The sequence below is a fragment of the Lytechinus variegatus genome, chromosome 14, assembly GCF_018143015.1.
Source record: "Lytechinus variegatus isolate NC3 chromosome 14, Lvar_3.0, whole genome shotgun sequence".
Lineage (NCBI taxonomy): Eukaryota > Metazoa > Echinodermata > Echinoidea > Temnopleuroida > Toxopneustidae > Lytechinus > Lytechinus variegatus.
The window spans coordinates 10,763,399-10,776,482 of NC_054753.1; the positions used below are offsets into that span (position 1 = coordinate 10,763,399).

The 13,084-nt window shown below is 36.0% G+C and overlaps 1 protein-coding gene across 1 annotated transcript; it reads left to right on the top strand.

Annotated features, from left to right (window-relative positions):
• The first annotated feature begins 2,938 nt into the window (after positions 1-2,938).
• LOC121427470 (zinc finger protein 135-like) lies at positions 2,939-11,187 on the top strand. Its single transcript, XM_041623871.1, has 4 exons — positions 2,939-3,095; positions 5,253-5,359; positions 7,628-7,696; positions 9,425-11,187. The coding sequence occupies exons 2-4, from the start codon at positions 5,299-5,301 to the stop codon at positions 10,591-10,593; spliced, it is 1,299 nt and encodes a 432-aa protein (XP_041479805.1). The 5' UTR covers positions 2,939-3,095; positions 5,253-5,298; the 3' UTR covers positions 10,594-11,187.
• The last annotated feature ends 1,897 nt before the right edge of the window (positions 11,188-13,084 follow it).

Genomic DNA, 13,084 nt, shown 5'->3' on the forward strand with positions numbered 1-13,084 from the left:
GTCTCCGGACTTTGAAACAGAGGGTCGTGGGGTCGAATCCCAGCCTTCGGCAAGAAATTTATCAACATTCTGCTGCACTCAACCCAGGTGAGGTGAATGGGTACCTGGCAGGAATTTATTCCTTGAAATGCGTGTGCGCTGTATTAAATCAGTCATTACGGCTGCCAAGCTACAGCTGATGGGGTAATAATATCCAAGTCCTTTGGAAGCGCGTATAGAGACATTATTCATAATTATTTATAATTATGATATGCGATATAAAGCTGTTTATTCTTTTTATTTGCTTATAGTTCCGATCGTTCGTAAAATCTTTACACGAGATAGTTTGGGCGGCGACAAATCTTATTTGAATTGAATTGAATTCCACTAAATCGAATTCAATTGAATTAGATGCCAATTATCAAGATAGGTCTGTTGGGCAGTGAGATGTTTGAATATGGGAGATGTACATGGAAAAATTAATGTTCGTTGCGAATCCATTTACGTTCATAAGAAAACTTTCCTTTTACCCTTGATTATTAGCTCAGTCACTAGACTAGGTCTATCCTTCCCTGTGATGTTCAAAGACTGGACCTGAAACGACTTAAATTGAATGTATATGAAATAAAGACACTACCATCGGATATCATTATCAAGATTGTACACATTGATCGCAAGTTCTTTATATTTTTATTCAATATTTTGTTAACAATTTTTAACTACACTAAGATAAATTTTCGCCCCTCACTGGGCACTAATTGTATTGACAGGGGACTTGTCAAATTTTTATCCTATACAATTAAAGTCTGTTTTATCCGAAAGCTATAACATTCACAGGAGCGACGGAAATATTTCAGGTGTAAAGGGGAAAATTTTTGTGAAATCCTCGTTTAGGGAGTCCACAGTTGGGACTCTGTGTATAAATGGAGAATAAAGTTTTTGTTTTTAGAGCATTTAGAACAGATTTCTTCGAAATTAAACATACTCATAGCATGACTCAAAGCATTAACTAACGAATATTAGCTTAGGGAAATCTTTTTTGTAACGTGGTGCAGAGCGAGCGCTTCAGAATATGTGGACAAGTTTTCACGTCCAATCAATGAAATTTGTAGTATGCTTTTATTCACTAATTAAGTCACATTATGTAATGCACCCTTAACAAACACCTTTTTATACATATCTGTACCGGGAGACACTAGCGTACCTACGGGGGGGGGTCTGCCCCAGTGGCGTACCGTGGGTCACGGCATTGGGGGGCACCATAAAAAAAATTGAGTCACCTATTGAGCGCGCAAAGCGCGCTCAGTTGCCAGGTATACTGACCTAAAAGAGATATTCAAAGGATAGTGCCATTAAACGGATATGTATCTCACTGACCAAATAATGCGAAGCGCGAGCTGAAAATTTTTGATATTCAGATCTAGAAAGGGACATTATAAGCAAATTTTTGTTATTATTACATACCTGTCTCGCTAAACAAACAATACGAGCGCGAAGCACAAGCTGAATTTGTTGTATATAATGACCCCAAACAGGGACATTTTAAGGACTATATATTTAGAAATCAATTGAGAGTATACTTATATCTCACCATATTCATCTAATGCGAGTGCCAAGCGCATGCTGATTTTGTTAGAATTACATCTAAACACATGAAGCTCTTTTTGTAGTCATTGTAATCATGATTATCATACGCATCTCACTAATGAAATATTGTGAGAGCGAAGCGCGAGCTGAAAATATAGGAAATTCAGATCAGAAAAAAGGGACATTTAAGGACTGATTTTAGGAATTCATGAGAAGAGCAAACATATTTCACAAATCCTTTAATGCGAACGTAAGCACGTACGGACAGGAAATATTTTATATTAAGACCTTAAAGCGTGGCGATCACCTTAAGTAGTCATGAAAAGAAGCATATGTTACTACATAAAGCAATGATAGCTCGAACTGCAAGGAAACATATTTGGTATAAATTGACTTTGATTTGACAATGTCATGTCTCTCAAATTTAAATATACTGAAAAACTAAAGTATTCCGAAAAAATATTTGAGCTATTATATCTAGTTAAACAGACAATGTGAGTACCAGGAACAATGAAGCCATAGGCCCTGAGCAAATTATGTTTCATAAGGTTATGAAAAAAAAATGTTTATTTATCTAATATACAGTAATATAACAAAATTATAGTATCATATCAAATTAATATTTTTTCTTTCCCATCACGTTTCTCTTCCTTTCTCCCTTTCCTCGTTTTTTTTTGCCAGCCGATGGGGGGGGGGGCACGTGCCCCCCATAGTTACGCCACTGGTCTGCCCCCCTGATAAGGCACAACCCATGCAAGGGACGTATCCCTGCCCCTCCTGACGAGCTTGAGGACCTTTTTTTTTTTTTCTTTTTTGCTTGTCATTTTTTTTCTGGAACGAAATCCTATATTTGTGGCTACAAATAGTGTTCATTATTATTCATTTTATATAAGGAACATACGACAGTACGACTGTTTTAATTAGCAAATCTACTTTAATACAGTTAGTGCCCAGTTAGGGGCGAAAATTATTCATATTGTGGATAAAAATTTAAAATTCTTAATCAAGAGGAGGAAGAAAGGTGCCATCAATGTTGAACTTTGTCTTTAATTAATTGATTACTTATTGGCAGTTAGGGGTGCATGGGTGCACAAAATCGTTTTCTCCCCCCGCCCCCTAAAGAGATGATCATTGGGGGAGGGGCAATGTCCCCTCACCTTCCTCCGGGGGCTTCCCCCGCACTTGAACATTAGTATACCTTTCCTTCTCAGCCAATTAAAGTGAAAGATGAGTACCAGTTGTGACAAACTTGTCCGAGAAAATTGTTGAGTTGATCCCGCATCATATACGATGGTAAAATAATCTTATTTTAGAGAAAACTCTCATCTGAATTTTTCGCTCTCTCTCTTCCGCGCGTTTTGCGCCCCCTTCGTTTCATTTGCGATGCGATGAACGGACTTGTCGATCGGGCAGATTCGCACAATTTGGGCAGTGATGTCCCTTTTGTTCTCAAATAAACGGATATCAAACCCGACATTCATCTTATGATAACATTGAACGGTGGTATTTAAGGCTACCATTGAGCTGAGGTGAGCAAATTGAAGTATATACAAATATCGTGTTGTTAAACTACGGTGAATCCTCTTTTTTTTGCGCACTGACTATGATGTCTTTCCACTATGTCGATCTTAGTCCCATGCATTACGAAATTTGTTGCCTTTACAGCATACGTGGGCGTTGTGTGTGGGCGACTGGGTGTGTGACGCGTGTGTGTGTGTGTGTCGTGTGTGTTTTTGCGGCTTGATAGGGAGTGTGTGTGTGCGCGTGGGTAGGGCCTGTGCGGTTGTGTGTCTGTGTATGGCTTTGGGTAGGCATGCAGTTTTGCCTGTACATTCTCAACCTGAATGATTTTTGCCTTAATGATCTGTGTGCATGTGTGTGTGTGTTTATTTTTATTTTTTTTTTTTTTGGGGGGGGCATTGTTTCTCACCAGTCAATTCACTGCACTGCCATCTGTTAAAAAAACAGTCCTTGTGTGCCGGTGATAAGAGCTTTCTGCTCGGCATAGAGTTAGTATACAAAGGGAGCAAGTAAATTCCAAGCCAAGCTTGGTGTCAATTTATATGATCCGGGGCCTGTTGCAGAAATCAAATTCAAGTCCCAAATGCACGCTTTTTATTTGTTGAAAATCAAGTTGTGCATGATATTTAGAGTTGCGATTGATTGCAACTTTTTTGCAGCAGGCCCGTGATGTCAATGAATAATAAGTCTTAATTTTTTTTCCTTTTAGAGAATATAGAGATCGAGAATAAATATTAGATATACATGTAGAGCTAGAGCTGTGATGAAATTTTAAATGTGATATCTTGGTATTTGTGTACATTTTTTAAAACTAGGCCAACATTTTCTTATTGGGTCATGTGTCAGGTAGTCGCCTACATTTGCATTACATGGTGATTTCCATCTTACTAAGTATAATCTCTATGATAGCAAAAGTATATATTTTCTGAAAGGAAATTTCAAAATAAACCCAAATATGCACTCAGAAATAGCATTAAATGTAATTTTTAACTTAAGTGTCATTGTGATGAATAGAAAAATATGAATATTTCTAATGTCATATTTGTGATTATGATAATTTGTATGATCCCCATATGACTAAAATAATCATATTTCTGTATGTACAGAGTCAGACCTTTCTAACAATGTATAAATTTATTATATTTATGGTAAAGAAATTACTTAAAAATCAGCCAGAAATTATGTAGTTTAAAAAAGAAATAATAATCACAAATGTATATAGAGGTCTATTTTGTATTCTATTGTTATATCCTATATTACCATTACATAATGTGAGAATATCTGCTGTGTTCATCTTATTTAAAGGTCAAGCCACCCCAGAAAAATTGTGATTTGAATAAATAAATAAGAACCAAATTAGCATTTTTGAACACACTGAAAATTTCAGCAAATTTTGATGTAAAATAAGAAAGTTCTGACACTTTAAAGTTTCACTTATTTTTCACAAAACAGTGATATGCACAACTTGGTGTCATGCAAATTACTTGTAGACAGATGATGATGTCCCTCAATATTTCTTTTGTCTTTTATTGTTCTAATACAATATTTCATATTTTACAGATTTGACCATACAGAGCAACTTGACTGAACCATATAATATCAAACAATGCTAATTTCACATGTTCAGGGAGGAGTTCATTTTTGTTTCCCTTGACAATGAGGAAAAAATTAGAATATTTCATTTACGAAAATACAAAACAAATAGTGAGTGGATAACGTCATCAGTCTCCCCATTTGTATACATACCAGAATGTGAACATAATTCTTTTGTGAAATTATGTGAATGTTGAAAATGTAATAACTTTCTTATTGCCCAAAATGGTGCAAAATATTGAAATCCTCATTGACTTTGTACAGGTGGCACCGCTTTCAGCACCACCCCTAGTGCTTCGTCTTTAAAGATGTGTAACTCTAGTTCTATTTATCTTAGAGCAATGAAACTGTCTTGAATATTAGCCAAAGAATTCAGCGTTAAGATGATACCAAACTTGTTGGCATTGCTCGTATGGTTTTGAAAATATTTAAGAATGACTTGACAAATTAACCACAGCACCAAGCTTTTTGGTGGGCAACCTCATGACACATGGCCTTTGTTATTGAATGTTTATTTATATCTTCATGTATTGTTTTTTCTCTTCTTATTCATTTTCACCACCACCATACAGATGGATGTCAAGGTGCAGTACATATCTCCTCATCAAGTGAGGCCTAATGCCAGGAGAAAATCATCCAATTCTGATGAACCTTCCCCCTGAAGCTGATATAATCAATGGTGAGTGGGAGAATGGATCTTTTCAGTGCTGGTGTTGGATGCACCATTTCAGTTGCCTTGCTCCAATATTTAATCTGATCTTAAAGGGATGGTCCAGGACTCCAGGCTGAAGATATTTATATCTCAATAAATAGGATAATATTCACAATGCAAAATGCTGAAAATTAAATCAAAATCGGATAACAAATAATGAAGTTTTTGAATTTTGAAGTTTGCATTATTCTGGTGAAACAGTTCTAGGAAAATCTTTATGATTATTAATTAGGTGTGCTGATAATGTCATATACCCACTTGTTCTTATGTATTTTTATTATATGAAATTTGGTTTATTCAAACTTTTTCTACCAATAACTAAAACAATTGGATTGACAGTTAATTGGTGCATTAGTTATTTATTGTCGTAACTTGTTTCATCATAATGGAGACATATCATTTACATGTATATGAAATAATGAAACATTTATGATTTCATGCAATGATATAATTGAAAGGAAAGTGTGGATGTGACATCAGCCCACCTAATGAATATTCATGACGATGTGCATATAACTGTTTTCACAAAATAGTGCTAAACTTCAAAATTCATTAACTTTGTTATTTGTTATCCGATTTTGATGAAATTTTTAGCATTTTGCTCTGTGAATTTTACTCTATTTAGATATAAATATTTTCAGCTTGTACCATCCCTTTAATGTTTGTTTAAAAAATGATTCAAGCCACATTATTGAAGGCACGGCATCCCAGGAGCAGCTTTATTCTAGGACTGGTCTTTAAACCAAACCAACACCAAAACCTGGGAGTTGTTTTACAAGGATTTAAGTGTGACTTGGAGTCGAATTTAAAATCAAGTTGCTTGTAAACCTCTCAAAAAAGTTTGGAAATCTGTGTTTGGCCATTAATTTCTCCCTACTCCCAATTTTAAACAATGCATATTTTACATCATTCGAAAGATGAGTTAATTCTCTTTAAAATGATACCATGCATGTTATGATCATGTCATCAAGAAAACAGCAGGATTCATATGTGTTGGATGAGGTCTGAATTGAAAAGCCGCAAAACGAGCAAAAAGGGTTTAGAAATATGAGTTTGACCATTCCTTTCTCCCAACTCCCAATTTTACACAATGCATATTTGATATCATTTAAAAGATCATTTAATTCTCTTTAAGATGATACCATGCTTCATATGATCATGCGATCACGAAAAGAGCAGGATTCAAAAGTTTTGGATGAGGTCTGAATTGAAAAGCTGCAAAATGAGCAGAAATAGTCGTAAAGGGTCAATACAGAACATGGTTCTTAATTGTCTGTGTCAGCAGAGAAGAAAATTCATTCAAACCAAGCCCCTGCTTCTGTAGTGATGGTTCTGGGAGATAACATGGTTTGTGTAGTTGTTTGAAATACCCATGCATGTTTATGTTTTTGCATGTGCAGAGGTGTGTTTGATTCCATGTTAATGTTGATGTTAAGGTGCATGAAAATAATTAAAAGAAATTACTTAAAAACTCTCTCATCACCACGGAAAAAAGAACAGTGACTTTCAACATTGCGTCATTTCGCAACTTTTGAATTTTGACCTTGCCCCACATTTCAAGGCACTGCACCTCCATGCGGATGATAATCATATCATGTAGGGTATCATCTTAAAGAAAATTAAATGTTCTATTCATTGATATTAATTACACATTGATATTTACTAAAACTGAAGAGGGATTATCAATCAAAATCAGATTTCCAAACCTTTTTTGAGGAGTTTAGTATAGAAGGCAACACCACAAATCATGTGAAGAGGATGCACGCTACTGTGTATTTATCAGGGATGAAACGCCCTTTGCATGTCATTAATTAAAAGAAAAAAAGTTGTAGCCATCTTCTAGATTCTTTTATTTTTCTACTCGTGTTTTTTTTTTTATGGGGGGGCATTCTATTTTCTCTTTATTTATATACATGTAGCATATTCCCCCTTAATGATATTTCTGTAATGTGTATGAACCTCAAGTGCAATAGTTAATCTTACTCTTATATTCTTATTTGATTATCTTTTGTTAATTCGTAGGCATATAATTTCATGTATTTTTCCCTTTTTCTGTTATCTTTGTATGAGTTGGTCTTCGGGACTGTTTTTACAATGTTTTCATATAATAAACCAAATTGAATTGGAAAAAACTGTATGCAATGCTTGACGATCATTCTCATTGTTTCATTCATTTTGGAACACTTGATGACTTTTAAGCTTATATTAAATTTCTTTCAATGATTATAATTCCAGACAAGAATTCCACCTCAGATGATGGAGTTGAGCAACAAAGTACTTTAAAACCAGCATTGGAGAGAGATGGTGAGACTTTAAACTGGAAATTTTTTATAGATTTTCTTAAAGTTAACGAAGACAGAAGTACGAAAATGTACTGGAATAGGTTATTTTCACACTCTAGCTTCAAGTAAATTATGATTATTATTTTATTTGGCACTTAATCAAAAACAGGCAGATTGAGAAATAGTACAAAAATACATATAGTTTTAGACCCTTTCTCACCCAACCATGTAGCCTGGGTATGGAATAGGTCAACTTAATGGCCATGGCCCACAGGCCTTCCCTCCCACACCCGATTGAGTGAACAAAGATCATTACATATAATAGGGTTACAAAATGGAATAACATGATAGTGTAAAACAGGTAGGTTGCACAAAAAATGAACCAACTTATGTTTGACATAACCATAGAAAACCAGGAGGAACCAATATTTGATTGAAATGAAAATAATTGAGCCAGAATTAGGGAACTGTTGAAATAATTAACTTTACAACGCATGAGATAAAAGATATAACAAAATCAGAATATTGGACACCGTTTAGAAAATAAACATGAAGCTTGAAAATGTGTTGTGGATCTTTAGACATATTCTGATTTACATTTTAATCTAACTGGAACTTTAGGATATCGCTCTTGAGGACACCCAGAACATGATTAATGTTTCCCGAGACTATTTCAACTCTGTTCAGAGGGCAGGACTTCCCGTACTGTGGGATATCTGTGAATTGCAGTCTGATGGAGTCTCTGTTCTTGCCTTTAGGTGTACAAATCTAACATCTACGTCAGAATGCCTTACACGTATTACAATATTATCCCTGATAAGTCTCTGGGTTTCTTGAACATCAGGACTTTATTTCTTCTATGAATGTAAAATTACTAGGGTATCACCATTTGCATTATGTACATGTATAACTTAATTCTGAGGAAATTTCAAAAGAGATTTGCCCTTTGCCAAATTATTAGCCTTGAATATTGAAAATTAATTTGCAAGTTTATTATGGCTTTCTACTAGTATCTCCTTGGAATTTTTGAAATCCAACAGGTGCTTTTAACATGTGATAGGGAACACAGGAATCGTACCTCTTTTTTTCTTTTACATGGCAATATTTGATAGGTTCAGCCTATTTTTTAGCATTATTCACTGAAGTTTTGCTGCTATTTGGTTCTCGAGTGCTAATAATAATAATAATAGAAAAAATCAATTTGTATATAGATATATGTAGTTGCGCTTGTTCAGAGCTCCTGTTACTTTTGTCTACACACCAATTTCCCTAACTAAAGAGATCCATTTTTAATTTCGATTTGAAGAGATTCAAAGATGGAGAGCTTCTTATGTCAACTGACAGGCTACTTCATAGTTTGGGGGCAGCAAGTGCAAATGCACGATCAAGAGAGCACGCGTGCTGACTAAGAACAAGAGACTGTTCATCATTTTTTAGGTCTTTCCAAACTAGGAAATGACATTTAAGAAAAATGGCTTTGTCAAATACTTAAATATTTTCACAAGTGCTTTTCTACCAAATAATGTCAATTCATCTTTTTATTTCTCTTATAAGGACATTATACACATCCTATGAGGTCCGAAGTTTAACAATGTGATGGTGATTTGGTAAGGATCAAATATAGCAGTGGCATGGAAAGAAAAAGAGATTTAATGCCTTTTGAATATATTTTTGATTTTTTTTTGGTAGTATAGTTATATGCGAATAGTAACAAGGTTGTAATTTTTTTCTCCTGTTGTCCCCTTTTCAGGATTTTACTGTGGGGATGCCATCATGTTTTACCCTGATGCTCATGATATGAACGGTGCCTTCCAGAACCCCACCACTCAGGGAAGGATAACAGTGACCATGGCAAGTCTTTCTTCCACTGCCAATGTGAAACCTCACAAGTGCATGCAGTGTGGGGCGGCCTTCAAGCAGCGCAGTCACTTGAAGGCCCATATCAGGACACACACAGGGGAGAAGCCATTTGGCTGTGAGGTGTGCGGCAAGACGTTCGCTCGTCTCGACTCTGCTGTTCGTCATATGAAGGTCCATGCTGCAGATAAAGAGAAGAAACAGCAAGTGAAAAAGCAGCAGCAACAACATCAGCAACAGCAGCAGCGACAGCTTCAGCAGCAGCAGCAGTATCAGCATCAGCTTGAAAGTGCGCAGCAGACAGTGCAACGACTCACCCCGTTAATCCCGCCTGTGAAACAACCTTCGAGACGAAGAAGCTCTGGGTCACAAGGCCATAAGAAACAAGCCTCGAAGAGCAGAGGATCTAAGGATAAGAAGCACAAATGTTTTGATTGTGGTATATCCTTCAGGCAGCACTGTCATCTGAAGGTCCATCAACGCATTCATACTGGAGAGAAGCCTTTCATCTGCGACATATGCGGAAAGACCTTTGGAAGGAAGTACTCTGCAGACAGGCACAGGAAGACCCATGCTGATGACAAACTTGGCTTGATCCATCAGACCTTCATCCCGCCGCCCCCTTCGACCTCCAACACCAACTCAATAGCAAACCTTCTCCCAAAGCTGGAGAGGGTTCAGGGTTTTGATAAGCCCTTCCGATGCGACCAGTGCACTGCTGCATTTTCCCAGCGCTCACACCTGAGAAACCACCTGCGGACGCATTCCGGCGAGAAACCCTATGGCTGCGATGCTTGTGGAAAGACGTTCAGTCGGAAGTACTCGGCTATGCGGCACATGCGCACCCATACAGGGGAAAAACGGTTCAAGTGCGAGTTTTGTGGCAACTGCTACAGTCAACGTTTCCACTTGCGGGACCATCTCAGAACCCACACTGGTGAGAAACCATTTAACTGTCCGGTGTGCGACAAGGCTTTCAGTCGCAAGGACCTTGCTGTGCGCCATCTCCGGACGCACAGCGGCTCAGCTAAAATGTTTGATTACACGGATGACACAGTATAATGTTTGACTAGACCTTGACAGTTTCACAATGTGAAAAGGATGTAAACCTATTCTATGACTGCAGTTTCGCACTGGAAGAGCATTGCACAGCCTTTCATCTACATGTATATATGAAATGTGATTATGAAGAGACATGGACTTCCACAAAATAGTTACTCATGAATCATTTGTTGTATGCTGATGCCAAAGTTATGTTCCAAAGCCTGGTGATAAATCGTACAACTCTTCATCAGCATCAATGTGAAATTTTGTATACTGAGCGACTCACTGATCAGGGCCCCGTCTTACAAAGTATATGGAAATCCATCAATATTCAAGTTTAGGAAATTTGCACAATGTCCTTTGAAAACAAAGAGAAGCAAACTGACTTGTCAAGGAAACAGTGACTGTATGAATATACATCCTATGTAGAAAATATTTTGTACAAACATGTATGTTGGATGTTGACGTTGCTGGCTTTCCATAGTTGCGGTTGATTGGATCAAATAGTAAGTCTTTGTAAGACAGGACCCTGTAGTTCTTGACAGTTAAGAGAAATAAAGTGTAAGAAGCAAAGTCATGATGTTCTGGTGGTTGTCATAGCATATTCAAAAGGAACCGCATTCGGGTGGAAATAAGGTGATATTTTTTCTTTTGTGCTGCCCTGATTGTTTTGGTTCAAATTAACTCATGCACCATAGAATTTTAATGTTGATGAATTTCAACTTCATCCGCCGTGCTTAATATATCCACACTGTTTAACCCTTTGCACATTTCATAATTAATTCAACAATAATAATTATGTCCTTACCTTCATATTAGAGAAGCTAATAACAATAGTTTGAGTGAATTAGTATTTGCTGATCATGGACTTTGTGAAAAGCATTGGAAAAATTTGAAATGTAGACATAGAAGGGGGAAAGGAAAATCAGTGTACCATCTAGAAATCCATTAGATTTAGGCAACTGTCATAAGGCAACTTGTAGTGCTGTTACACTTAATGTCTGCCCGTTATCAATCTTGTTCTACTTTGGATGATTTATGTCCAAAAAGTGTCAAATTTATCATGAAAATGCACATTTAAGTACATTTTCTGCTTCACAAATTGGCATTCAAAGGATATTCTTAATGGTCAGAGCAAGGAGTTGCAAAATGTATGTTGTATTTTTGTATTATTAAACAGAATTTCTTAATGGTGCATTATTCAATTTTGAATTTCAAATTAATAAGCATGACTCTAGGAAACATTAGGCCTGGTAGTACTGCTTAGGAAGACCATTTTCGCTTGTACATGTACATGTGTAGCTAGAAATGTTGGTTACTGATGACGCAAACATTAAATAAAAGTTTCTGAGGTAGGTGACTTGCATTAATGCAGTCATTATAGACTTTCATATGTAGGGGAGATAGGGGTTAGTTGGAACATGGGGTAAGTTGAAACATTGTAATTTTCTTTAAAGCCTGTAAAATAAATTTATGCAATACTGCCCTCAATTTATTGCTATTAAGAATACAACAGTGTTGAATTATTATTGCAATAAATTGAGGGCAGTATTGCATAAATTTATTTTACAAGTGTTAAAGAAATTTACAATGTTTCAACTTACCCCATGTTCCAACTAACCCGGTCTCCCCTACAGTCTGTAGCAATATTTGCTAATATTTAACTATCATTAAACAATCTACATTCATATTCCAGATATATGTACACATTAGATATCAGCAAGACTAGTAGTGAATAACCTGGATATTTTTTAAGCACTAGACAAATAATGACAAGGGGCAATTCCATACATGTCGTACATGACATTTTGACAACAATTTCTTGTTTCCTAGCTGAATGCTTGAGCAATAAAATATATTTTTTTTGTCAATGATAAAGCTATAGTGGGTAGTCATGTGAAAAACTAATAACCAACACAAAAACAAATTGATTTTGGGGAGGTGAAAATGTTGTGTTGTACGGGACGCAGAAATGTCCCATATGACACGCAACATTTTAAGCTACTTTGATATTACCACAAAGCAAATTTAAGTTCTTTGTTCATTTGGACGGCAGATTGAAAAATATTCCGAAAATGTTTTTCTAGCATGGAATCATCCCTATAAATGTACACACATTATTCATTCATGTCATAGATCTTCTAAAACTTTGTAAATGTATTTGAAGTTAAGACCTCACATTTGATGGTCTGTCTAAATATTTTTCCTACAGTACATGTATCTCATTTTTTCAGTAATATTTTGAGGATCATTATAATGTGTTGGATTCATTTGAAATTCACTACCCAAGGTCAATTTTCAAAACAAAAACCAAGTAATATCATACAAAATAAACTGGCTTTGTATACCCCAAAGTCTTTCTGTTTGCTTCAATGAAGATGAAACAAGAATGGTGACTTAATTTAGTATGCAGTCCATAGTTCATTGAATTTGTCTGAATTATTGGATTTCTTTATACTGTATGTGTAGTTGTGCTCAATATTAGTGAGCCCACCAGAAAATGAACATA

What these genes read in the sequence shown, in the direction of transcription:
- LOC121427470 (XM_041623871.1), top strand. Translation starts at nt 5,299, where the DNA reads ATGCCAGGAGAAAATCATCCAATTCTGATGAACCTTCCCCCTGAAGCT. An exon ending in TGAAGCTGATATAATCAATG is followed by an intron (nt 5,360 to 7,627) that starts GTGAGTGGGAGA and finishes TTATAATTCCAG; the next exon opens with ACAAGAATTCCACCTCAGAT. An exon ending in ACCAGCATTGGAGAGAGATG is followed by an intron (nt 7,697 to 9,424) that starts GTGAGACTTTAA and finishes TCCCCTTTTCAG; the next exon opens with GATTTTACTGTGGGGATGCC.